The sequence below is a fragment of the Serinus canaria genome, chromosome 9 (assembly GCF_022539315.1).
Source record: "Serinus canaria isolate serCan28SL12 chromosome 9, serCan2020, whole genome shotgun sequence".
NCBI classification, from domain to species: Eukaryota; Metazoa; Chordata; class Aves; order Passeriformes; family Fringillidae; genus Serinus; species Serinus canaria.
In genome coordinates, this window is record NC_066323.1 from 797,576 (window position 1) to 823,997 (window position 26,422).

The window sequence follows — 26,422 nt, forward strand, 5'->3', positions numbered from 1 at the left end:
ATTTTCACCTGAGTACACATGGCTACAAGGGGGTTCAGACAGACTGTGGGATGATGAATGAACTCCAAAAGGAAAAGCAGGAAAAGTTTGGAGGAATGAGGCACGATGTAGCAAGAAGTGCCTAAAGTCATTTACCAGAACAATTTTGTTCTTTTATGCTTCTGTTAAATGCTTTAACAGCATTTAACCACTGGAAGGAGATAAAGTGAAGATACTGACAGAATTGATTGTTCATTTTGAGAGAAGAGCTACAAATGAATGACCAAAAAAAAAAAACAAAAAGTAGTAAAATAAATAATGAACAAAAAAAACCGAAGAAAAATGTAATGAGAATTCATTGGTTATAGCCAGGGTAAATACAGTAACTGCATGGCACTGCTATCCATGGATTTGTGAGGCCACTGCAGTGTGGCACAGGCAGATACAATGCAGTCTGTACATTTGAGCATTTTTTGGATAAGCTGACACACTCTGATGACTTCCCTGAGCTCAGGCAGCACAGCCTGATGGAACAGGGGAGTTTGGTCTCTGTTTCTTACCTAGGTAAGCATATTGTTTTGCTCCTGAATCCTCCCCAGGTCACTGGTTGCTTTGCCAGCTCATATCACTTTATTTGTAAGCCAATAAAGCAACAACTGGCAATCAGGAGTACTACAGTAAGATTAATCATTACAAGTAATTGATATGAAGCTCTACATTCTTGGTGCCAGGTAGGAGCTGAGTAAACAAGTGACAGTAGGAACAAAGCCCAGCTCTGGTTTGTCACAGCGACACTGAGCACTGATGAAGAGTACACTGTGTATTACCTGTATTTGTATAGGTATAAATGCAGGATTAGAGACAAAATAATAAATTATTCGTGACAGAATCCCATTCCCTTGATTATAATATATCTGTGGTCTCAGCCAAATGATGAAGGGTTATCTTGGGGCTCAGGTGTGCAAGCAGCACTCTTGAGGAGAGTATTCTGCATGGTCATACTTACTGCATGTCCTTCACATGCAGCCCCAAATGAAAGACCACAGTGCCCACAGCTGAGCTCTTCCTGGTACTTCTGCAGAATTTAGACTTTAAGTTCTGATAAAGGTGGATAGCTGATATTGGCTGGGCTGGACCTTGGAGCAGGAGAGCTATGGGAGATGATTATTTCTGTGTGGCACAGGTAGGCACAGAGGATTAGCCAGGTGCTGACTGCACAGTTCAAGCCAGGTTTGATATTACACTGTTAATGATTTCTCAGATTTAAGCAAGACATGGATTTCTCCTGGCTTTTGTTGGGAGGTTTTTCCCAAAGGGACAAGTCAGTGAATAAGGGCCATCCTCTTTTGGTGTCAGAAGATGTTTCTGTCCTACTGTTACTGTCTGGCAGGGCTGGGGTGTCCACTCCTGGCTAGGAAGGTCTGTGCTGCTGGACTGACACGTGCCAAGGTCACCCAAGGGACAGTGATGCCCTTCAGGTGCTGCCCCAGCCTGGCAGAGAGATTCAGAGGGATAACTTAAACCAGGAGATGTTGGCAATGGTTACAACCTTCCTCTTTCACAGCAAACAGGTGGAGTTAGGGCAGGAATAAACTGCAGCATTCAAAATGCTCCCCTTCCCCTAACTGAAACAGGAAAAGGACAGAAACCAGCACCAGGGCTTCCACAGCCCCAGAGCACGTGGGGCTGCAGCAAGTGTCCCACTTGGTAAAAACATGACTGAATTTCATAATTTCTGGCTGTTGGCATGATCCTGTGTCCCTTCAAATAGAAGTCACCCTGAAGCCATTGACTTCAGAAGGGAAACCATCACTAGGAGGCTTTGCATCTAGTTCCACAATGGGTTTTATGCTACAGAAGCAGTCTGAGGTTGAAAATGCACCTGTCCATGGCTATTTCCATCTTGCAGGCACTGGAACATTGTAAAACCATCAGATGTTGGCCTAGAATGTAACACTCCTGAGCCAACAGAAAAACGGGGGCAGGCAAATCAACAGAAACACCACAGACTGTCTCTCTATTTCCACCAGCAAAGAGACATGGAAAATATTGAAAGTACTGGAAAAATAACTATAAATATTTGACTTGCCCATGTGGAGGAATGAACATTTGAAATCACAAGCCTCATAATTTACTAAAAATAATGTCAGAAAAATGGGAAGAATATTCAGTATCCTATGAAATTCAGAAGTATCCCTAGCTCTTGCCTGACTCCCGAGATCTCTCTTTTCTGTGAGAGACTCTGTTCTGGCATACTGGTGGTAGAAGCAGTCTGGGTGGAATAGGAATAGGTGCAGGGAGAAGCCCAGAGGGTTTATGGACAGCAGCTGGGAAGCTGTCTCAAGGAATTGGATTTCACTGAGAATCCCTGTCACGACTGCTCAGCGACTGGCCAGCCTTGGACAAGCCACTCCAGGGAGTCAGAGGGATAGCAAGAGGCAGTATCAGCTCTAGAGTAAAATGGGGAGCAGGTCTCATAACGAGTGTAGCTTCCAGAAGGCATCAATAGAAAAACCTTTCCTGACAAGAACTGAAATAGTCCAACAAAGTCAGTATTTGATTGAGATAGACAGGATTCAGTTGAGCCTAAATCCTACTTAATTACCAAAATTACATTACAGTGGATACTTAACCTCTGCTATGCCTTGTGCTTTTAATGTCCCTTTTCACCAGGTTTCAGTACAAAGAAGGGTAGGTGCAGGGTAAATGAAACATCCTACATTTTATTTAGAACTGGGTGACCACTCACAGGGAGCAGGAACATCTGCCAGTTCACCACCAGTAAACACAGCCAACTGGAAAGTGTGGAAGTTGTGGTCAGCACAGGAATAGCAACTCCTTGTTCACCAGTGAGGACTTTGTTTGGTCTAGAACATCCAAGTTCGCCTGAGCCTGTTCTAAACGAAGCACATTTATGAGCTCCCTCCTGGGAGACAGGGAGCGTGGTGCAGTGTGTGTGCAAAGTGTGTCTGTGTGCTGCAGCTGCCAGGATCCTGGAGAACATGGACCCCAGTGCCAGGCCCTGCCAGGACTTCTACCAGTACGCCTGCGGGGGGTGGCTCAAGAGGAACGTCATCCCCGAGACCAGCTCCCGTTATAGCAACTTTGACATTTTGAGAGACGAACTAGAAGTTGTTCTAAAAGGTCAGTGCACTTTGGGGACTAAATAAAGTTTCTTCTTTGCCTTACATGTTATGCCAAGAAGTTGTGGTTTTCTAGCAAAGCTTAAAATACTCCCAGATATTTCAGGTTTTTTGTGTGTGGTTCAGGACAAATCTGCCCCAAACTGTTTGAAGGCTCTGGGAGTGTGCTGCTGTGTCTGACACTGGAGCAGAGCTGAGCAGAGCTGCCCTGGCTGCTATCTGCAGATCAGACCAGCTGCAGTCCCCACCCTGAACCTGCCCCCGGGACAGCACCTGGCAGGTGCAGGAGGAGGAGGAGGGAGAGGTCTGTTTGTGTCCACATCAGCTGAAATGCTGGAAGCTGCTCTCTGGCAGCCCGTGCCCTGCCTATCTCTGTTCCATCAGAAAGCCCAAAGAGCAGGCAAGCTATTTCCCTACTGCCATATCAACAGTATCAAATTCTTCACTGTCCCTTCTCTCAGGTGAAAATAACAGAGTCCAAGAAGGCAGTCTGCACTCATGTAACACTCTCCAACCCATTCTCTCCAGGCTAAATATCCTTTTTTTTTTATCTTTGCCTATCTCCTGGTTTTGCCAGCTGTGTCTTCCCACAATAGCCTGGTTGCTTAAAACCTGTCCCTGAGAAGTCAGAGCATTTGTCTTTCACCCAGGGATCCTACAGAGTTATCTACTGGCTCCATTCCACATCCCAGCACAGACTGCAGGCGCTGCAGGGCACTTCACCTGCAGAGCTGTCCCCTCAGCTGCTGAAGGACAGAGCCTCCCTGGGGCTGGGCACGAGCTCTCCTGGCCCAGCCCTGCTCCTTGAGCCTGCCAGCACTGAGCAGGAGTGACTGTGACAGAGCAGCAGTGACCATGACACAGCAGGAGTGACCATGACAGAGCAGGAGTGACCATGACAGAGCAGGAGTGACCAGCACAGAGCAGGAGTGACCATGACAGAGCAGGAGTGACCAGCACTGAGCAGGAGTGACCATGACAGAGCAGGAGTGACCATGACACAACAGGAGTGACCATGACAGAGCAGGAGTGACCATGACAGAGCAGGAGTGACCATGACACAACAGGAGTGACCATGACTTGCTGTGTGTGTTGCAGATGTCCTCGACACCCCCAGCCATGACGATATCCCAGCAGTGCAGAAGGCAAAAACCCTCTACAGGTCCTGCATAAATGAAAGTAAGTGTCCCCTGAGGCCATGGCCTACAGGATACCCCAGCAGCACCCAAAGGGTGCCTCAGGCAGCTGCACCTGTGTCCCATTCTGTGCATCATTTCTCAGATTACCTGTGTGAAAACTGAAATGTGTCTGTTCTATAGAGCCCAGTCAGATATCAGCAGTCAAACTGGTGTTGTACCTCCTGCTTTACTACCTTAGGTATTTTAGGTAACTCTTCAGTTACTAATTTGCTGCAGATATATAAACTTAAATCCTTTCAGTTAAATGGGAATTAACTTCTTTTGTAGAAATTAGTAGGGATAAGGTAAAAGCTACCTGGCACACCAGGCTCTGCCACTAGGAACAAAGAGCAGTAAAACAGTTTGCAGTGCTTCCTAAATCATATTTTTATAGTTTCTGTAATAGTATGAATACTTTTCAAAACTATTATTTCAAGCTATCTGCAGAGAGAGAAGAAAAAAGAACTTCAATGTCATGGTCTCAAGGATCTGCATATGCTGTTTGGGACTGGAACATTTTTACATTAAATGTTAAAGCACAGTCATACATCAGAGCAAACTGCTGCTCTGGTGATGGGGGAAACAGTTCTCAGCTTCATTTTTCTGAACTCATTATAATATATATTATAATATATAACATTTGTGGGGTTTAAAATGTCATGGTAACTCATTGTATTTTTTCCAAAAGCTGCCATTGATCTCCGAGGTGGAAGGCCTCTAATTAGTTTATTGCCAAATGTGTCTGAGTGGCCTGTAGCAACAACTAACTGGGATGATTCCTATGGTAAGATAACCTGTGCTTATTTCCTTTTAGTTAAAATATCTAAATCATTAAATTTGTTGCTTACTAAAAACAGAGACTGACTATACCTTCCATGTGCTCAGGTACTGCTTGGACAGCTGAGACAGCTATTGCACAGCTCAACTCCAGATATGGGAAAAAAGTCCTTATTAATTTTTTTGTTGGCACGGATGACAAAAATTCCACAGCACATATCATTCACGTAAGTCTGCCTGGGTGCCATGGCCTTGTTGATCACAAAATAACTGGAAGCACAGACACAAAAGTTAGCAAGGAGAAACATCAGTGATCTGAATTTGACCTGAGTACTTTGCAGATGAGTTTGTGAATTAATGTAGTTTTCAGCTGAGACTGGCTTTCAGAGTTCCCTGCCTGTTCTCCAAGGTGACAGCTTTGTTCTGTGTGCTCCTGCACTGTTACTGCCATGAGACAGGAATGACAGAGACAGAAAGGTCACCTCTGAAACCTGAACATGCAGACAGGGCAGGAGAAGGTCTGCTGACTGCTGGGATGCAGCAGGAGATCCAGAGGAGCAAAGGGCCAGTCTCTCCTGCCAGGGGGTGGATGGAGCTGGGAGCACCTCTGGTGCAGGGATTCCAGAGATGCAGGAGAGCCTAGCTTGTCTCTGGGCTGTTCTGTCAGCTGTGGTTCACCTGTTTTCACACGGGCTACCAGTGCCCTGCAGGGTTCAGCAATGGGAGAAGAAAAAGATTCAAAAGAAAACCAAAAAGTTTAAGGAGAATTAAAACAGTTAAAGGTGGGCAACAGGATGAGCAAGGAACGCCCCTGTGGCCAGAAAATCATCTGTCCAGTGAAGCATCAGCACCTGTAGTTCCCAAAAGAACAGAGCAGTGCTCTGCCATTTCCCCTTAAACACTTCTCGGTTTTTCTTTGCATTTTCAGATCGACCAGCCTGGGCTGGGGCTGCCCTCTCGGGACTACTACGAGTGCACTGGTGCATACCAAGAGGTGAGGGGCAGCTGGCACGCCCTGGGGACAGTTCTTGTGTTGGAACCTGTATGTTCAAGGCAGCTCCTTGACTTTTTAAGACCCTTTGGAAGGAGATAAACATGAAACAATTTAGCTTTGTTACAGAGCCTCACAGCTGGATCAAGAGCTGTCCCCTGACTGTCAGAGCTGTATTTAGGCAGAGTACAAGTGGCCATGATCTGTCACTGCAAAAAGGAGGCCACTTGTCAGCTGTGACCGACTGGCAGCAACTGCTGCAGGTGAACTGCTTCTACCAGGAATAGGCTTGGGAAGGAAAACAGAACATTCAGAACCAAACAGACACTTTGCTGCATGAAAGATCTGAAAAGATCACAGTCCCCTACACCAAGTGCTGAACACAAACACAGCAGCAAAAGGATGTGATACCATAGAAATGGCTCAGATACCTGAAACCTCGCAGGTCTCCTTTAATTCTTGTTTGCTCATTACTTCTGCGGGTCTCATTAACCTGTTAGCACTGACACTGTATCCCTGTTGCTAATCTTGGATGTGCTTTAAGTCCTTGAGAGCTGATGGGTGTCTGTGCTGAAGTCATGGAGCTGAAACTGCTACCACAGTGACCTTTAATTAACCACATTCCTTCTGTGTAATTAAATGCAGAAGCAATGAGAAAGTGTGCAGGCCATTTGGGCTTTGTAGGTATTTTGCTGATGTGCCAACAGTTAATAGTGAGTACACTTAATTGCAGATCACATGCTCATTAAGACAATCATGCCATCTGAACTGCCCTGTTCCATGTGAGATGGCCTTTAGGAGCTGACTCACACTGCACAGTCTGCACCTGCCATGTGCTGTGTTAACTGAGAGGCAATTCCTCTCCTCTGACCTACCTGAGCATCAGCTCTGCACTGCTGGAAAGCAGAGGAGGAAATACTGCTGAAAAACACCTTTATCACTGGCAGGCAGGGTCCCAGTGTCCTCCCAAGCACGACTGCTCCACGCCAGAGCTGTTCCCTCCCAGCCCCTCTCTCCTGCTCTTGGCTCTGCTTGCTGCTGTTATTCCACTCCAGGAGCTGCACACAGCAAAACCATCTCTGCCTCCTGTCCCTTCCAGGCCTCTGCCCCCAGCAGCACTGCCCACCCCACAGCTACGGGGGGAACCTGCCAATTAGATAATTTTAAAATCTTTTTCTCTGGTAAGATGCAGGATGGCTCTGCTCAGACAGGAGTGATTCCAGTGTCTTAAGTTTCCACTGAAATTGCTGAGACCATTTATACAGTCCAGATGAAATTAGCTGGCTTAGTTCTTTGCTACCTGGCTTCAGAGCTGCACTTAGCAGGAAAATAAAGTCACTGATTGGTTCCTAAAAATCTCTGTTAATTACTGGTTTGAGGTAACAGCTATATTGAATTTTATAATGGGTTTTACAGCGCTGGTATGCACTGCCTTTTGTGACTTTAGCTGTCAGAAGTTTCATGGGCCTTTCTCTTTCTGAAGTGATCTCTCCTGCTTGTACCTGGCACTGGGAGTTGGCCCTTAGGGCTGCTGAGCTCTGTCCTTGTCCCTGTCCCTGCTCCTGCTGTCCCTGCTGGCAGCTCTGTGCAGGCAGCCCCAGGTGGGCACAGCCCCAGGTGGGCACAGCTGGCAGGGAGGGTGCCCAGGAGGGCACAGGGAATGGCTGCTCACTGGGAGCACTCATTAAAGAGGTGTGTCCCCTGCCCTAGGAGCTGAACGTACCAAAATACTTCTATCAGTAAAGCTGATGACATGCACACCTTATTAATCCTAGCTTTAATCACTGCTTTGGTAGGTTACATTGCATAAACCAGATTTATTATTTGATAGCTGATCCAGCACTATGCATGGTTTTTTATTTGCATTGGAAAGGAAATATTGAAAGCAGCATTTCTGTTGATAGAAAAATGACTGTGACTTACCATGGAAGAATTAGAATTACATATAATAATGGAATTACAATAAAACAGAGGTTCCATAAAATTCAGTGACACCTTAAAGATATTTGGCTGTGGGACATTTCAGAGAAATTGCTGCTGTATTTACATTCTTGTCATTACCGAACTCTTTAATGTTAGATTTCATATAAATTGTCTATAGTATTCCTAACTTTGCACACAGCAACATGAGTTCTAACTGTTCAAGGAGCACTGGGGGAGGTTCACAGCTTCTGGGAGTGCTTTTCCCACAAAGCAAATTCCCTTGGTTTATGTTCCTGGGAACACAGCTCTTTGGAAATGGTATTTTTGGAGGTTGTAATTAAAGTGAGCTAGAAAAAACATGGGTGATGGTTTAAATATGGACATACAAATGTCTCATTCTAAATAATGAAAACAGTGCAGTTGTTGGGAGTGTTCAGCTTTGAGCAGTGCTCCAGTTACCCAGCAGTGCTCCACCAGGGAATGCTCACAGTTAAATTCTAGTTGTGACCTAACATTATTTCTGATAAAATTGATCTGTTTAAATAAGGAATGAAGAAGTGTAGTTCATAAAAATAAGATGAAATCTTGAAGATAATCAAGGTATGCTCTCCTTGGAAGAGTTTTGTCTTTAAACTGTTCCTGTTTTTTCCTGCAGGCATGTTCTGCCTATGTTGATTTCATGACTTCTGTAGCTAAACTGATCCGACAAGAAAGAAATATTTCTGTCAATGAGAGTGAGATTTCTGCACAAATGAGAAGAGTTATGGACCTGGAGAAAGAGATTGCCAATGTAAGAAAAACTTCTCCAAACTATCCTTTAAATAACTGACTTTTTTCATAAAACCTAAGAGAGCTGACTGTAAAGTGAGTGGTTAACTTCCTTGCTGATGCTGTTTTGTGGGAGTAGAAATGCACAGAGCCTGTCACACCTGAAGGAACAGTTGTGTCCTGGGAGGAGCAAGGGAAAGTATTTGAGGCAGCTGTTTTCCAAACAACAAAATGTTTTATCCTGATCTGCTCACAGAAGCCCTGCAAGAGCAGAGAGAGACAGACTTGGGATTTGGTTAATGTGGTTTAGAGCGTGAGTTTTGGGAGATGCTTTGGGGCCTCTCCTCCCTTTGTCCCGTTTCCCTGTGGGCTGCTTGGATCCCAGAGCAGCAGATTCCCAGCCCTTGGCCTGCTGTGAACACAAAGTCATGTTTGTGCTGCACAAACTGCTCCACAATGCTGATTGTTCCAAGGGTATTTTTACCAAACACTGTTCTCCCTTAAAAGAAAAGGACAAAGGAAAAATAATATCATGAATTTGACTTTGGAGGAATAGTGAGGGTTTGAATGTGCATGGAAGGCATTCATGAGCAAACCATGGCTTATTATTGTTAACCATTGCAGCAGGACCTGAAGCTGAGGATGACCCTGAAACAGGCTGAATACATATTTTATAGCTTCAGCTATTTTTGAAGTCACACTGATAGTAAGGTCACATACTTGGGAAAACCATTTATATAAACTAAAACCATCTGATTGGGGTTTTCTTCATTTTCGTGAGAAAGACACCTCTGGGCTTGGATCAGAGATGGGCAATTATTATCCAAAAGGGAATTCACTGAAGAAAGGCTTTAAAGAGCAGCATGAGAGGAGCTCATGCCTGCAGTGTCCCTGCAGCAGCTGCAGCTGCTGGTGGAGTCCAGCTGGTGCTGGGGAAGCTGCCACTGCCTGGGACTTTAACCTGTCATCCAAAACTCAGCATCAGCCTGAATGTGCTGGAGAGAGCTGGCACTGTGCTCTTGGGAGTTTGTTTAAAAAAACACAGAAAAACCCCTGAATGCACAATAGAATAGGAAAGAGGAAGAGAAGGATAAAAGGAGGCTTGGCAAAACTGATTTTTCAAAGCACTTTAAAAGGGTAAAATCTGCTGCTGAGGATGCAGATGTTGAACTCAGCAGTGCAAACTGGCAGTGCCCAGAGCAGCACAGAGCTGTGTGAGCTGGGGGCTGTGCCACCCCAGCAGTGCCCAAAGAACACACAGGGCAGCAGTGCACCCTGATCAGAACCAAAACTCCTGGGAACTCACTCAATATACTCAGTAATTTTCTCCTGATTAACTCTGATAGGCAACAACAAAATCTGAAGACAGAAATGATCCACTTCTGATGTACAATAAAATGACCTTGGCAGAACTCCAAAAGAACTTCTCACTGGTAATCAATAATAAGGTGAGTGATCAGTGACCTGGTATTTTAACCTCTAATTTATCACTGATGGGATTAAACAATGAAGCCTGGATTTTTTTTCTGTTAAAGACATGACATATTTGCAATTGAACAGGATCCCTGATGGGCACAGTCCTACCTGCTCTTCTGATGACTCTGAACTGTATGCACATTCTGTACCCACTGCTTCTCCTAACCTGAAGGCACATCTTCCCATTTGCCTCAACATAAAAAGATGGAAAAGTACAAAGGAGAAAACATTTCCAGTGGGAGGTGTCTCTGCCCGTGGCAGGGGGCTGGGAATAGATGATCTTTAAGATCCCTTCCAGCCCAAACCATTCTGTGATTCTCTGATCCTGCTCCTTATCCTCACAGGTTCAGGACTGAAATCCAGCCTGTAGCCACCAGCTGGTTCAGGGGTGTTCAGTGAATACTCAGCCCCACTCTGTTTATCCAGAGCTGCAGATTCAGAACAAAAATCCAGTTTGTCCAGCATTGCCTCTGTAATTACTGCTCCCAGGGCAAGCAGCAAGGGCCTGCCAGCCCATGAAACAGGACAGTTCTCCACCTCCCTCCCACTGCAGCTCCCCCGGGATGTGTCAGCTCTGCTCTCACCCTGAGCCATGTGCTGTTTGTGCAGGGCAGCCTTTAACTCACGGCACAGAGAGCAGCTGAAACCAGCCCGAGCTTTGCTAACACAGCTCTGTCTCCCCAGGAACATAACATCACACTGAACACGGGCAGTTTTTATCCTCATGACTTTTGTTGAGGTTTCTGAGGCCAGTGAGGTGCAATGAAACACTGTTATTCCTGGCACTTTTTCATATTCACTGCAATTTTATTGACTTTAATTTTCTGACAGTTCCCTCCTGCCTGGTTTAATTGGTTTCATAATTCACAGTCTCCCACAGGTGTAGTTGGTTACCATTACAGTCATCCTGTCAGAAAACAACAACTCCTGTCATAGAATGGCATTGCCCTGGTTATTATTAGTGCCTGGGGGGTGCTGCAGATCAGCACTAATTTAAATTTATTCCAAAATGCTCCAAAGACACTTGATGGGAGTTGGTGGTGTTGTAATGTCTAAGGATAGAACAGCAATTATTCCCAAGATTAGCCTGGAGTTTGCTGCTTCTCTCCCAGACCTTCAGTGACTGTTCCTGAAAGCTTATCTGCTCTCCTCAGCTACTTCCACTTGTCTGATGGAAGACTTTACCTCTTCCAATAAACCTTCCAAAGATACAGGCAGGGAAAAATCACCAACACTTTTTAAAGTAATAGAACAGAAACTTTAAAAATTAAAAAAAAATGTGCTAGCTTGAAATCAAAGCAATTTCTCTACCCTTTCTGCCAAATACCCCCGTATGTTAACAACCTTTTTAGAGCTATAAATGATCTCAGGCCAGCTATAATTACAATGACCCCATTTATAAGTAGTGCAAATATTAGGGAAACTGAAGGCAAGCAGCTGTGTCATGCAAACATACCCAAACTGTTTATGATGGAACTATATCCTAATGCATATTGATTTTCCAGGAGTTCAACTGGTCAGAATTCATAAATGCCATCATGTCAACAGTGCAAATCAACGTTGGCAACACGGAACACGTCATTGTTTACGACCCTGACTACCTGCTCAAGCTCAGGTCTATTCTCCTAAACTACTCCTCCAGGTGGGTGTGTTAAGTACGGCATTTGCATTTTCTTTCCAGGAAACTTAAAAAGCCTCAAAACATCACCAGTTATTATTGTTGTTTTGTAAAACAGAGACCTTCAGAATTACATGGCCTGGCGGTTTGTCATGGATCTTGTCAACAGCCTCAGCCAGGACTACAAGGACACGAGGAATGCTTTCCGTAAGGTGCAGAAATTCATCTCTCCCTAAGTTCTAATGATGGCTTTCGTGAGCCACAAAAGATAGGGGTTTTTATGTAGGTGTAGCAAATAAATATGTAATGTCTTTTGGATTTTTCACACAAAAGCCAGATGTGTTTGCTGAGCTTCTGCTGGAGTGTATCTATAATTTATGGGATTTATGCCTGATAGCTGAGTGGATTTGAAAGCACTGCTCTGGTACCTGGTCTCTTGTTTTTCTGAATCTAAATTAATCCCCATTTTGGTATCAGAACAGTCACATTTGTTTGCGAGGGATTACAGTTCTGACTGACTTGTTAGAAACTCTTTATCATCCAAAGGAACATATTGGAGGCAAACATTATGGCCCCAGTCTTGCTTTCCAGTCATTTGACCCTGCTGATAGCTTAGTGCTTTTAAGGAAATGCTGAGCAATTTCAGCAACTGGACATGGAAGTTCTTTGTATTCCCGCACAGAACTCCTCCCTCTGTGAGAGTTTTCCCAGTGATCCTCCCGTTGGAGAGTGAGCCCAGCTAAGAGCCCCGGCCGGGGATGGACGGGGTGTGTGCACGGAGGTGGAGGAGCCCCAGTTTAGCCCAGTTTAGCCCTGTTTGCCCTGCTGTGTGTCCCACAGGCCCTTTATGGCACCACCTCCGAGAGCGCCGTCTGGCGCCGCTGCGCCAACTACGTCAACGGGAACATGGAGAGCGCCGTGGGCCGGCTCTACGTGGAGGAGGCCTTTGCTGGGGACAGCAAGCACGTGGTAAAGCCCTCAGCCCCTCAGCCCCAGCGTGAAGCCCTGGTTTTTTAAGTTTTTCTAAGCTTTCTGATGTTTACATTCTTGTAATGAACTTTCTCACACGCTTCCTGTAAATAACTTATTGTTTTGCGTTCTTTTATGGGAGAAAGGAATTTGATAGACTGTTGGTTTGTCCAGTGTCGTTGGAGAGGTGGCACTTTTGCCCTCTAACCCACTGTCACTTTTAGAAATCTATAAATGTTGGAGTCAGAAAACAATCTTCTCTTTTTTCACCATGAGAACAGCAGCAGTGTGTGCACCCGTGTTGTTTCGTGTCCCACAGTGACACGAGTGCCCTTCATCAGAGGCACTGAGTATTTAATCATACTCTGTCTAGTCTCTTATCCAGTTTTCACAGGAGAAGGGACCTTCATCACCACCATGAGGAATAGGAGCCTCCTCGAGCCAGGTCGCATAAGCTGGTGGAGTTCTGTTACTCACCCAAGACAGCTCTGCTACCTTTGGAGGCATAAGAATAGCAGGATAGCTTCTGTTGCAGTGTTAGAAACAAAAAGGTTTAATAAAAGGCAAAATAACAAACAAAAAAACCCCCGAGCCAAGTGCAAGAGGTTTTTGGTCCTAGTAAGACACCTCACAAAAGCCATTAGTTTCTTTGTTCTCTTCTTTTTCCAGTAAATTGCCTAAGCAGGACTTTGTAGCTTCTATCCAATTAGCTATCCTTAAGTTTGAAGTCCCTTAAGCCTATAAAGTAGCTTTTTCACCTAATCAAGGAAAGAAACTTCTAAGCTTCTTTCCTTTTTAAAAAGACAAAGAATAGTTTTGTCACTCTGTCAACAAAAAGCAAATTCCTACAGCCCTGCACTTCCTGACACAGCTTTGGTTGCACTTTTATTACAGCCTAATCAAAGTGGGCTTGACTGTCGAGTTTTTATTGAAGTGTTAATAACGGTTATCACAAAGGTTTAAAAATGCAAGTTTTACCGGGGTACAGTGTGAAATGTGAGGCTGCAGGTGGGAGGAAGCCCCGCCTGCTCTCTGAGCCAGGTGCATGGGCAGCTGTGCAGGAGCCCATCCTCAATCCCAGGAGCTGCACTCGCTGGCACCAGCAGCCACTGCTGTTCCTGGAGAGTGACACCATTCACATCCTGCCACCACTGGGCACAGGGGCAATTCTGTTCACCTCCAGCCACACAGAAAGTTCCTGAAAATGGACCTGAAGTGAAGCCTTGGCTGACTGCAATCACCACTGGAATCCTGGTGTGAAACCACCCATTTTTGGGCTTGGCACAAACACAGCGATTCCCTAAGATGCACAACATCCAGCAGGGCAATGTCTGCCAGGTTTTGCAAACCTGCATGACTGAACTGCATTGCCCCCCGTCTTACTCTGTGGGTTTGTAACATTCTGGTGTTTTTTCCAGGTTGAAGAAATGATTGCAGATATACGTGATGTTTTTATAAAAACCTTAGATGATCTTCCCTGGATGGATGCAGAGACCAAAAAGAGAGCAGAACAAAAAGTAAGTTCTGTCTGAAATATTGGTAATGTGTAGTTCTATAAAAATCAGTATTTCAGTTGTTTGTCCTGACAAAAAATAAGTAGTAACTTCTATATTATAACTTCTATGTTGTAATACAAGCACATTTGTTGTTATGCTTGTATAGGCACAGCAGTTTAGGATTCCAAGGGAAGGGACCTCTGGAGATAGGCACACAAAACAGGAAGAATCTGTATACAGGTTCAGACCTTTCAGGCAAATAGTGATTAAGGAGCTAGATAATGAATATCTACAGGAAAACAATGCTGAAAATGAGAAGGAATGATTCCTGGTGATTTGACCAGCTATTAGGAGGACCAGGATAAAACCCATAAACTTGTGGTTTCAGTGAATAAAAAATTTAAACAAAATCTATATATAATTAACATCCTGCAGTTTCTGCAGTGGCTTCCATATTGCCTTTCTTATATAATCTATTATTTAAAAACATGGTTGGATTTGCTATGGATATCAAATTCCCTTGTCCCTAGGCAATAGCAATTAAAGAGAGGATTGGTTATCCCGATGAGATCGTGACAGATAATGACAAGCTCAACAGTGAGTACCAGGAGGTAAGTGTGCACAGCAGGCAGGGGAATCAGAAAAGGGTTTTCAGAGAAGAAAAGGGACTTTGCTTTCCTTGCCCCACTGACCCGTGTGTGCCCAGCTGCAGGGGGGAGGGAGGAGGTGTGCCCAGCCAGCCTGGTACGGATGTGACACGCAGATGTGCCTGGCTCTGGGGGCATTCCAAGGACACGTCCACATTCTGCTGGATTATGTGAGGGCAAGCATGGAGCCAGTGGTGTTCAGTGCAGCATTCCATCTGGCACAGACTGGCCCAGCACTGGCTGCAGTGCCTGCACAGGCACAGAGCTGACTCTGTGCCTTCTCTGGGGTGGAACTGCTCCTTACCAAACTGCCAGCTCCAGGGGTTCAGGGCAACACCAACAATTGCTGAACTCCACTCAAAATATGTCTGGGAACAGAGAATGAAGAGCTCTGGAAAAAGTACCCAGCTGCTAACACAGATCCAGCCACAATATCAACTCTGTGATGTAGCAGAGCTCTGCAAACCAAGCTCTAATTGTAGATCAAAAAATATTCTTAGAAATGTGTTGCTTAGCTCATCATACTTAAGACTAGATTTTCCTGATCCGTGTGTCTTTTATCCCAAATCAGTAACACCACCACTAACTCCTCTTCCCCCTTTCTTTTTAGTTGAACTACAAAGAAGAAGAATACTTTGAAAACATTATTCAAAATTTAGTATTTACCCAGAAGAAAAGGTTGAAAAAGCTTAGAGAAAAGGTGGACAAAGAGGAGTAAGTATTTAATAATACTCTGTCTAGTCTTTTATCCAGTTTTCACAGGAGAAGGTACCCTCCAACTTCAAATATTCTATGATTCTGTTACACAGTTTCTAGGCTTATTCTAGCAATCATTAATGTTGCCATTAACAATTGAAATACTAATGTTTATTCTTCTGGTGTTACCAGGTGGATAAGTGGAGCTGCTGTTGTCAATGCTTTTTACTCAGCAAGTAGGAATCAGATAGGTAAGGTTTACCTATTTATTTTTTATATATGTATGTAGGTATGTACTTTTAAAGGAAGCGAAACGATCTTGTTATAACAAATTTGAGTATAAAGATTCCTAATGTCAGCCTAGCCAAAACCATCCATGGGAATAAAAAGCCCTGTCCATTCTGGCTTAGATTAGAACCACATGGAGGCCCCAAGGTTTCTCATCTTGTGAACCATCCCAGCTCTCTTCACAGTGCTGCAAGGCTCGCAAGAGTCACAAAACATTTCACAACATTAATTATGCTTCTCAGTATTTCTGTCACGTCCATTCTGCAAATAGTGCTTAAATTTTAGTCATCCAAATGTCACAGACTGCAGTGTCCTTTCTAGGCCATCAGTGAGGTACTGTGATCCACTCGTGATTCCTTGAAACAAGTCTAAAAAAATGGAAAAACCTTGTCCTGCAGGGCTCAGGACAGAAATGAAACAAGATTGTTTCTTGATGTGAGCATTTAGCTCTTGACTGAACAGTTAACACAAGAACTTCCAGAAGGCTTTGTTTAAAATAGCTTTGTTCAGTAATTTGTAGGAAAGGAATCATGATGAGGAAGACTGAAACTGGTGACTGGCAGTTACTGTGAGTCATAAATTCTTACCTCATCCCTTAACTATGGCATGCACAGGATAATTAAAGCAGTCTGATCTTTAGAGTGATGTCGGAATGAGCTTAGAACCAGACTTTAAAAAACCCTCTGAAGAGCAGTTCTGTGCATGGTGTGTAGGGAACCTGGAGCTCTGTGGCTCCATCTGGGTGTGGTGTGACCTGCTCTGCTCCATCAGCAGCTCAGACCATGAGGAACCCACTGAGCTCCCCAAGAGCAGCTGAGCTGCTGCTGCCCAGGTGTGTTCCCCAGGAGCACCTGGCTGAGGCTGCACAGCCCTGTCCCCATCCTGGGCAGAGCTCCCAGAGCCAGCAGCTCCAGAGGTGGCTCCTCGCTCTGCTGACCCCATCTGTGCCCCCTGGTAACAGACAGAACAGTGGGGCATCCATTCCTCAGCAAACCAGCACTGCACTGGGGCTGCTGTGGCAGCAGCTCGGACACAGCACAACTGGCTGATCTCTAACCTGTTTGTTACTTTCTGGTTTTCCCATGGTTCTTTCTTATCCTGAAAGAAAGCCCTAGAACCAAACTGGATTTATACTGAAATATCCATCTTCTTTCTTTTGCTGTGTGAGAACTGTCACCCAGTTCTTTCTGTCTGTCTAAGTTGTGTAGAGCCACATCCACCTCCTTCCCAGGGAGAATTAAAACTTCATATTGCAGAGGTAGCAGGGAGACAGGAAAAGGCCTTCAAGATACTAAGGGGAACCGAATATTTTATAGTATTTTATTACTCTTAATTTATAAAAAGATCAGAATTGCAACATGGTTTCTTTTCAAACGAATTGTTTTGTAGAAGAAGCCTAGAAAAATGAGCAGAGAAGTGGGTAAATGGAACTGCTTTGTTCCAGTTCTTTTATTGACAGCTTGGCCTATTTTTATTGATTCTAGTGGGAGTTACTTGTATTTTCAAGGGAAGAATAAATTCCTGTCTCTGAGATTGATTTGTGATGGAATGATCAAATAATCTATTCTTCTTGGGGGACACCCTCCCACTTCTCACAATGTTGTGAGGTTTGTTCAAGGATGAGACTGAAGTCTGTGAATGCTGAGTGATGTAAATTGGAACAAACTGCTTTTTCCTGCAGAGCAGAAGAGTAACAAAGGAAAAGCTGGTCATGATTTTGGAAGTGTCTGAAGAGGGGGGTGGTTCTGCTGCTCTGTTGCTCCTGTCCTACAGCATTCCCATGTGTCAGTCATTTGTGGCTGCTGGGAGATCCCAGGGAACGGGGCGGTTTGGGTTCAAGCCCATAACAGGGGTCTGGCCCCACTGTACCTGCAGGGGAACGGGGCAGGGCCTTAACTGTGCTGGGGCTTCCTTTTCAGCCTTAAATGTGCTTCCTTTTCAGTCTTCCCTGCGGGGATTTTGCAGCCCCCTTTCTTCAGTGCCTCCCAGCCCAGGTCTCTGAACTACGGCGGCATCGGGATGGTCATCGGGCACGAGATCACGCACGGCTTCGACGACAACGGTGAGGCCCTGAGCTGCCAGGGGCAAACACCCAGAGCTCGGGGGGTCTGACATGCCCTAGTGCTTCATCCTTCCAGGGAGCACGTCAGGGGGAGATGAATTTCCGTATGTAAGATGAAGTCTGGGTTTCTGAGGCATTACAGTACTGCTCTCCCAAGAGCACAGTCCAAAGTCTTGCTCGCTCCCCTCCCCGCTGCACCAAGCCCTCTTTTCTTGTATAAATAATTCTGTTTAACTCACTGTTACAGGCAGGAATTTTAATGAGAACGGAGACCTCGTGGACTGGTGGAGTGAAGAATCAGCGCGGAATTTCAAGGAGCTGTCCCAGTGCATGGTGTACCAGTATGGGAACTTCTCGTGGGACCTGGCAGGTGGACAGAACGTAGGTCCTGTGTGGGAGCTCCTGCTCTGATGGGACAGCCCTGCTCACAGTGCTCCGTGGAAGGCACCAGAGGTTATTCCTCTCAATTCCACTGGCTGCCGTGATACAGCCTGACAGTGTTCCATCACACAGGACAGGGAAATGATAAAACTCCCAGCCCTGAGGTTTCCCAAAACGTGTGTTGAAGTGTGGGGACTCAGAGAGAGGCCAGTAAAAACAGAGAAGAAAATTTCAGCATGTTGTGCTGCCCTTTTATTCACACATTAAATTCAATCAAAGAATTATTCTAGATTTTGCAGCTTTGACTATCATTAATCAGTATGATGGACTAAAGGTTAAAATAAGGATTTTTAAAAAATAGAATTAGAGGTTTCCCATTATCAAAGCTTCATTATCTTTGGTACTATTTGACTAATTTAGTAATACCTACTAAATAGAGAATTTCTATGTATCTGGCTATCAAGAAGCTACTGAACTTTCCTACTATACCAAAAATACCTTCTAGCAGGTTTGCTGATGTCTGTTAACAGACAATTTCAGCAGTTTGGAGTTTGAGTTTTAACTTGTTCTACAGACTACAAATTCTGTCCACTTCCTCTGACTGGAACTGTGGTAAGAAACTGAGGCTTAAAGACAAGGAGAAAAGAGGAAGGATAAATGAGCAATGACTAAGTAGCAGAAAATCTGGGTAAGAGATACAGAGCTGAGAAAGTTGTCTGGAGGGGAAGGAAGGGGATTAGAAAAATAATCGTATCTCAAAACATGGATTTTGAGACAAGGGACATAAAGAGTTTTCAGAGATTTTAACATAATCTTCTGCTAAACCTTCAGATTTTAAGGTAATTCTTGCCTTTAGAAAATGGAAAATGCACAAAGTTTGGTGTTACAGGTCCAGGATGAGCTTTTTTTTTTCAGAAACCAAGACCTTTCCTTTCTATTTTACAGCTGAGTGGAATCAACACACTAGGAGAAAACATTGCTGATAATGGGGGTGTGAGACAAGCATACAAGGTAAGAAATATCTATTTCTCTATTTTAGCTGAAACTGTCAGAGATTAAGAAAATCCATTTCAGAGCCTTGGAAGAAGAAACACAATTTCTGTGTTAGGGACAGGACCAGACCTACTGTGCCATGGAGGCCTGGATTAAAGCCACTGGCCAGCTGTGGTATTTCTCTCATCCTGTTAATCATGTCAGGCTACAGATTACCTGCTCCTAGGGAACTCTTTTTCAATTTTTTCCCCCTTTGTGAATAAGGAATGTGTGGAATGGAAACACTCACTGGCTCACCCTTGGACCATGACCTAAAGAAAGTGCTGATACCAGCAGCTGTCTGGCTGTCTTTTTCACCAGGTTTTTCAGGAAGGAGAGGCAGGATGACTTTCTTCTGACCCATAGACATAAACACTTTGCTTTTCATCTTGTACAGGTGACTTGTGCCCTCTGTACTGGTATCCCAAGATGCCAGAGAGACTGGGCTCCCTGCACTAAGCCTTCCAGGAGAGCTGGATGCTTTTTGGCTTTGCCTTGCTTCTCTTCCCCAAGCAGCAGATGGACTCCTAGGCTGGCCACTGTTGAGATTGGCAGTCAGGGAGACACAGGTTCTTTTTGTGAGCATGGTCTGGTAGAGAGTAGCCAGTCAGCTCCTCTGTCAGCTTTCCTTGTTATTCACAAATCTGATGGCTGCAAGCCTCAGAAACGTGATCCTCCTTCTCCTTCCCTGAACACCTTCTGTGGCAAAATACTCAACACTTGACAACAGAGTGCTGTCACTGGCCCACAAAGAGCTCTGGGATGCACGGCCAACTCACCCTTCTCCAAGCTCTCACTGGAAATGGACGTGTTTGAGGGCAAAGACAATTATTAATGAGAGTTTAAGGAATGGTTTGGAAGCCTAAAAGAGGCATCAGGCTTATTAGATTAGTCTGATCTTTGGTTACTGGAATATTTGTGCAAAGTACAAAGCCATGAAAGGGGATACGCTTTCTGAAAGGAATGGGAGTAGCCAGAAAAATTAGGTCAGAAGTATTAAAAATTATTATGACATCACATAAACAGTAAAAAAAGGTCCAGAAGGAATCTTGAGAGGTCAGTATCCCACCGCCCTCTCCATGCAGGTAGAACCAAGCCCTTCTGCATCCCTCCAGCCTCCCAGAGGAGCATTCCCACTGCCTCCTCGTGCCACTCCCAGTGCCACCAGGCTCTGCCTCCAGCACGGCAAGCACAACAAACCTGCTCCTTTTTCTCCTGTGACCTTGCACATATTTGAAGACTTACATGCTTCAAGGCCCAGACTTCTCTCCTTTAGACTAAACAAACCCAATTCTTTCAATCTTTCCTCATAGGTCATGTTTGCTGGACCTCTGCTCATTCTTGCTGCTTTCTTCTGGACTCTCTCCAGTTGGTCCACATCTTTCTTGAAGGGCAGTGCCCAAAACTGGACAGAGCACTCCAGCTGAGCCCTGGCCAGCACTGAGTGGAGTAGAAGGATTACTTCATGTATTTCATATAAGCCACCCCTGTTTACACATCCCAGTACAACACTGGCCTCTTTAGCAGTGCTGTGGCACTGCTGGCTCTCATTCAGCTGCTATCCATGGAAACTTCCAGAGCCTTTTCCATGGACCTGCTATCTGCTCGTTCCTCAGCTGTGCTTGGGCAGTTGATTGGCTTTACTCGTGCGTTGCTTTGGCACTGACCTCAGGCAGAACATTTCTGCAGCATCTTTCATCAGTGATGAGACACTAACACATCGTTTGACACGTCCCCATAAGAAACATGAAAGCAGCTGTTCTTACTATGGCAAGGTCTTAAAGCCTTCTGCATTTCACTTTAAAAAACCCAAGCCCCAAAGAACCCACAGCGGGAAAAATCTCTTTTTCATAATGCAGCATTAGATAATTGAGAGCACAGTACTAAGAAATGGCCCTGTTGTCTTCTGCTTCAAGGTGGCACATGTGAGGTGGATGGCCAAGGGAGGCAACGATTAATTATGTCAAAGAATCCATGTTCCTCCTTGTCATCATTTCATTTTGACTGGAAAAATGCTGGAAGCTGTAACATTTCTGCTCACTTCATTCTACAGGCTTATGAAAACTTTGAGAGAAAACACGGAAAAGAAAAACTTCTTCCTGGTCTCGACATGAACCACAAACAGCTGTTTTTTCTGAACTTTGCACAGGTATCCTTTACTTCTTGCCTGAGGGCTTTGAAAACCACTTGACATTACAGTTTAGCAGCAAGTCAGAACAGGCTGACTCCCGTGGGCTAACTAAGAGCTGGCAGAGCTGAGCAGTGCTCACTGCAAAGCAGTGAAAATAAAGTCTTGTTAGGTGATTTTTATCTTCCCTAAAGAAATTAATTCAGCCACTTATAAGCCTGGTAGGAAGTGCCTTGTGCCCAAGTGCCTTTGTCTGAGGACAATGATGCACATTTTTTTAACAAAATGCACCCTTTTTTCTTTTTGTTCTAGTGTGGAATTTATTCTCATGAACATTAGGTATTTCACAGTTGAATGGCAGCAGGTCTCTTCCTGTAAAGTCTCGGGCTAATGATGCTTTTCTTTGTTACCTGTGCAGGTGTGGTGTGGGACGTACAGACCAGAATATGCAGTGAACTCCATCAAGACAGACGTGCACAGCCCAGGCAGATTCAGGTCAGCAGAGCCAGCACCCCCAGAGCAGTCCCGAGGTGTAACCCCTCTGCAGCAGGGGATCTTTGTGGGGGAACTGAAGAGACCCTGCCAAGGGCTGGGCTGCCCTTCCCAGGGAGCTTTAACCTGCACAAACCTACAGGCACAGCACACTGGGGCTGCTTAGGAGGACACAGGCAGGCTGGGCTCTCCCTGTCCCTTCCAGCACTGCCCAAGCAGGCAAAGCCCTTCCCAGACAGCTCCACAGGCAAAGGAAGATGTGGGATCATTGTCTCATCCTTGAGAAGATCCAGCTAAATTCTGTGCACACAATGGGGCAGCTTTGAACAGCCCTCACCACAGGACACACAGCCCATCACCTGGCTGTCCCTGTGTGACTGTGTCTGGGACCCAGGGCTCTGTCACTGCAGAGTCTCAGTGACTGTGTCTGGGACCCAGGGCTCTGTCACTGCGGAGTCTCAGTGACTGTGTCTGGGACCCAGGGCTCTGTCACTGCAGAGTCCAGTGACTGTGTCAGGGACCCAGGGCTCTGTCACTGCAGAGTCTCAGTGACTGTGTCTGGGACCCAGGGCTCATCCCCAAGTCCCTGGCTCTTGCAATAGCTCCTGATAGGGTTCTTGTACACCAACAGCACTGATGAACTTTCATCCTCCACTGAAGTCACAGGTAGAATCAGTGGCAGATCACTGCCCCTCCCTCTTGGCAAACCCATGTGCTGTGGTACAACAGCAGATGTGCATTCTGTGTCTGGTGTGCTCAGCCAGCCCTCCCAAGACCAGCTGGGCTCAATTCACTAGAGCCATGCAGGAAATGTGGCTGCTCAGGGTGCGAGCCTTTGAGCCAGACCAGATCTTTTCTCTTTATCTGAAGTCAGAGCAGCCTATTCATCAGCAGTGTAACAATGTGCTCTAATAAACCTGCTTGGTGCCATGCCACGGTATCAGTGGTAGTGCAGCCATCACAGCATCTGCTGGAAGGCTGAGTCATCTCCAGGCTCCATCTCCACAACAGCCAGGCTCTGTGCTGATACAATCCACGACATTAATCCCAGTATCTTTCTTTCCACGGCTTTTCAGCAAACCTTGTTTACCCCCCACGCTCAGATAGTTGGTGAAAGCAGCGACTGTTCCTCGCTGTTCTCGCCTGCTCCCACTGCGGGTGGGTTGTGCTATCTGGGATCTCTCCCAGAGGCAGTTTGTGCACCAGCTCCTACAGCCATTCCTGTCTGGTCTCGGTGCTAATGAGGCTCCAGAGGCCCTTCAGAACCTCAGCACATCTGATTTGGACGAGGTACAAGGCCTTTGAAGCTGACTGGTTCAGCATCCCAGTGTAACAAGCTGTGTTTGTGTGTACCCTGGACACACCACATCGTGCTGTGCTGTCTGTACCTCGCTATAAACTTTACATGCAGTGACACAAGTGTTCATGAGAAACCAGACAACGTCCTCAGAATGGGCAGTCCTTTACAGGATGAGGCCCCCTAAGAGCTCTAAAAGAGAAATCATTTCATGAGACATACCCACAAAATTAACACCTAATAAGATAGTGATACCACACAAGTGTCACGGAGGCTCCCAAGGTGCCTTTTTTGATTATTATCTGGGAGTGCAATGAGCCTTTTCAATACCTTCTACTGTGGGCTGCTTCTCCTTGCAAGGAGAACAGGCAGCTCCCCATAGAAATTGTTAATTGCAGAGCATCCCATTTTAGCAGTCCTTGTTCATTGGAGCAGTGAAGCACAGCTAGATCACCAAAATGCATGAGGTTTCTGATAACCCTTTTTCTGTGATTTCTCCTGTTCCACTGCTGGCTCCCAAGACCAGGGAGTCACTTTTGGCCTTCTAGAACAATTGAAGTATTGCAGGTGTCACTGCTGAACTTCACCTCAGCTTCTGTGGGCACACCCTGGTTCTAATGATGAACATAATTCTCAGAATAATCATTAATTACTCAAAGAAACAGTTCTTTAAAGAACTTCTGAGCCACAATCAACATACATCAGTATCTGTATTTGACCTGTTTCCCTGCGTAGGTATGTGCTGCTGTATTCCCAATCCTGAAGGAACAAGTGACTCTCAGCAGATCTAAGAGTCACACATGTTCACAATTACACATATAAAATCAGCCTTAGCTGGAATGGCCTCATACTCACTTCCCATGTTGAGTGGAAAGCCATTGTTTGTTTGAGACTTTTTGCCAGAAAACTCATTCACTGGAAAGTCTGTGCAGAACGCCCAGAGGAGCAGCATGATCTCAGTTAAAACCTGGTTGGTGTAAAAATGTAAATGAACATTCACTGACGAGTTACCACCACAGCCCTTGACCTCAGGGTCTTGTTTTCCCTTCACCAAGAAACTTGTCAGCAAAACGGAGCTGAAAAAACCCTCAGTGAAAACTACTGACAAGTGAGAAATCTGTTCTGGGCGAAAGAACTGGCTCGTGAGAGCCAGCCATGAGGAGGGGACAGGTCCTGTATTTCTGGGGTTGCAATAGGGGCAAGACAAACTGAAGAAGAAAACACAGCCAGCCCTTGAGGTGAAATGAAGCAAGTCAGAGCTCAGCAGCAGGGCGTTCCCCACGCTACGCTGAGGTGACACAACAAAACAAGTTACAAAATATGGGTCATGTTGTTTGTTTGAAACCCGAGCGAGCGGCAATGACAGCGTGTTGATTTGTTTTAAAGGGTCCTGGGGTCACTGCAGAACTCCCCAGAGTTTTCAGAAGCCTTTTCATGCACCACGGGAGACAACATGGACCCTGCCAACAAGTGCCGCGTCTGGTGACGGACTGCCAACCTCACATCTCAAGGAGCTTTCCAGGAAAAGAGACCTTTCCAGCTGGTTTTGAGAAGGGGAGGAGGGAAGAAAGCTGAGTGGAATATGCTGGAGACATGGCTGTAATCCTTGGTAAACATGCAAACCCCAAATCATCACCCGTGGCAGCACGGAAGGCAGCGCTGGCTGCCTGGCTGCCTCTCCCCCAGAGCCCTGCAGGACCCAACTCACCTGGCAGTGCACAGCTCACCTCACCTGCAGCTGTAACCCTGCCCACAGCCAGAGGGACTCATTTTGAAATGGCAAAGTACAGCACATGATCTCCCCTGGGTCAGTGAATGCAGATTTCTGATCAGGGCAGGAAGAAGGACTCAGTGACACACATTTTAGCCATCACAACACGACACACACAGCAGTTCATGTCCCAGTGTCAGACTCTGCACCCTCTGCTGTTGCAGGAGATCTGTTCTACCAAATGTTTTCATTTTTACTTGAAACCATTTATACAAGAGGAGTCCAAAGACCTGCTGTACTTAACTAACTTCTCACTAATTACTCCAGCGTGTATTACCTGAAGTCTCTATTTACAACAGTTAATTTACAGCTTTCCAGCCCAAATGAAACAGTAGGTAATTTATTAATATCTGTACTTATAATCTGTAAGATTGTGATCAAAGACCCTTTCACCATTTTCTAAGCTTTATCTTGCTTTCTCTAAAGTTGCTCTTTTTTAAAATTTCTAGTAATGTATAAATCATAGTTTTTATATTTAAATCTTGAGCTACACTTTTGACTTGAAGTATTGTAACATATTTTATCAGTGGTTGCATAGAACTGGGAAATTGGACTAAAGCATGGTATCGGGCAATAAGATAAAGCCTACAAAACTGAGTTCTCCAATGGAGGGCACAACCATGGGAGTTTTCAGGCTGACTGTCAGTGCTTAGGCTCTGATCCTGCACATAACTCGTACGTGTTCTGATCAATATCAGACCTCACATCAGGAAAGCTGCACAGCTGATTGCAAGAGTCTGAAGGAGCTTTAAGTAAGAGGGTAAAAGGCTTTAAATCTGCAATGATATGTATTAAACATCCTCATGCAGATTGCAAAGGAACTTACTGCTTTGTTTATCAAAGCAAAGACATTTGCAAACCAAGTACCAGATACCTCAGATGACTGCTACAATAGGTCTATTTAAAAACCTATGTCCTTTTAGCTGAGTTTGTCATCTGATCAAAACATTTTGATAATAAACTGAAATTATGAGCCAAATGCAGTGCGTGTTCTTCAGAGGAATTATGAAAATACAAATTCTCTGCAAATAGATGTCTGTGCTTGCCCCTGAGCCCCACAGTCAGAAAACACAGACCACGACAAACAAATGCCTCTCACAGCTCCAGGCCCAGCTTTGCGCAGGAGCGAGCCTCTGACAGAGAGGGGACACCCAGAGCGCCCCTGTTTTCGCACAGAAACCAACATTTCACACAGGAACCAACGCTCCGCACAGCTCGGCACAGAACAAGCACCAAACAAAGCCTCCGGCGCTCGGAGGGAGCCAGAACGGGGCTGCAGACGGAGCGCAGAGCCAGGCGGGCCCTGCACA

At 45.4% G+C, this 26,422-nt stretch overlaps 1 protein-coding gene across 2 annotated transcripts in view; it reads left to right on the forward strand.

Moving 5' to 3' along the window:
- MME (membrane metalloendopeptidase) overlaps window positions 1-26,091 on the forward strand; it is a 33,617-nt gene extending 7,526 nt beyond the window's left edge. For both annotated transcript variants that reach the window (XM_009088981.4, XM_050978067.1), the window contains exons 4-23: window positions 2,962-3,123; window positions 4,221-4,301; window positions 4,989-5,084; window positions 5,186-5,304; window positions 6,006-6,071; window positions 8,647-8,781; window positions 10,106-10,207; window positions 11,741-11,877; window positions 11,972-12,065; window positions 12,694-12,822; window positions 14,241-14,339; window positions 14,849-14,929; window positions 15,576-15,679; window positions 15,854-15,912; window positions 17,892-18,011; window positions 18,259-18,392; window positions 19,338-19,403; window positions 21,478-21,573; window positions 21,971-22,047; window positions 24,728-26,091. In XM_009088981.4, the coding sequence (XP_009087229.1) occupies window positions 2,962-3,123; window positions 4,221-4,301; window positions 4,989-5,084; window positions 5,186-5,304; window positions 6,006-6,071; window positions 8,647-8,781; window positions 10,106-10,207; window positions 11,741-11,877; window positions 11,972-12,065; window positions 12,694-12,822; window positions 14,241-14,339; window positions 14,849-14,929; window positions 15,576-15,679; window positions 15,854-15,912; window positions 17,892-18,011; window positions 18,259-18,392; window positions 19,338-19,403; window positions 21,478-21,573; window positions 21,971-22,047; window positions 24,728-24,827 (2,057 nt within the window). In that variant the 3' untranslated portion in view covers window positions 24,828-26,091. The remainder of the gene's footprint in view (window positions 1-2,961; window positions 3,124-4,220; window positions 4,302-4,988; window positions 5,085-5,185; window positions 5,305-6,005; window positions 6,072-8,646; window positions 8,782-10,105; window positions 10,208-11,740; window positions 11,878-11,971; window positions 12,066-12,693; window positions 12,823-14,240; window positions 14,340-14,848; window positions 14,930-15,575; window positions 15,680-15,853; window positions 15,913-17,891; window positions 18,012-18,258; window positions 18,393-19,337; window positions 19,404-21,477; window positions 21,574-21,970; window positions 22,048-24,727) is intronic.
- Window positions 26,092-26,422: the final 331 nt, after the last annotated feature.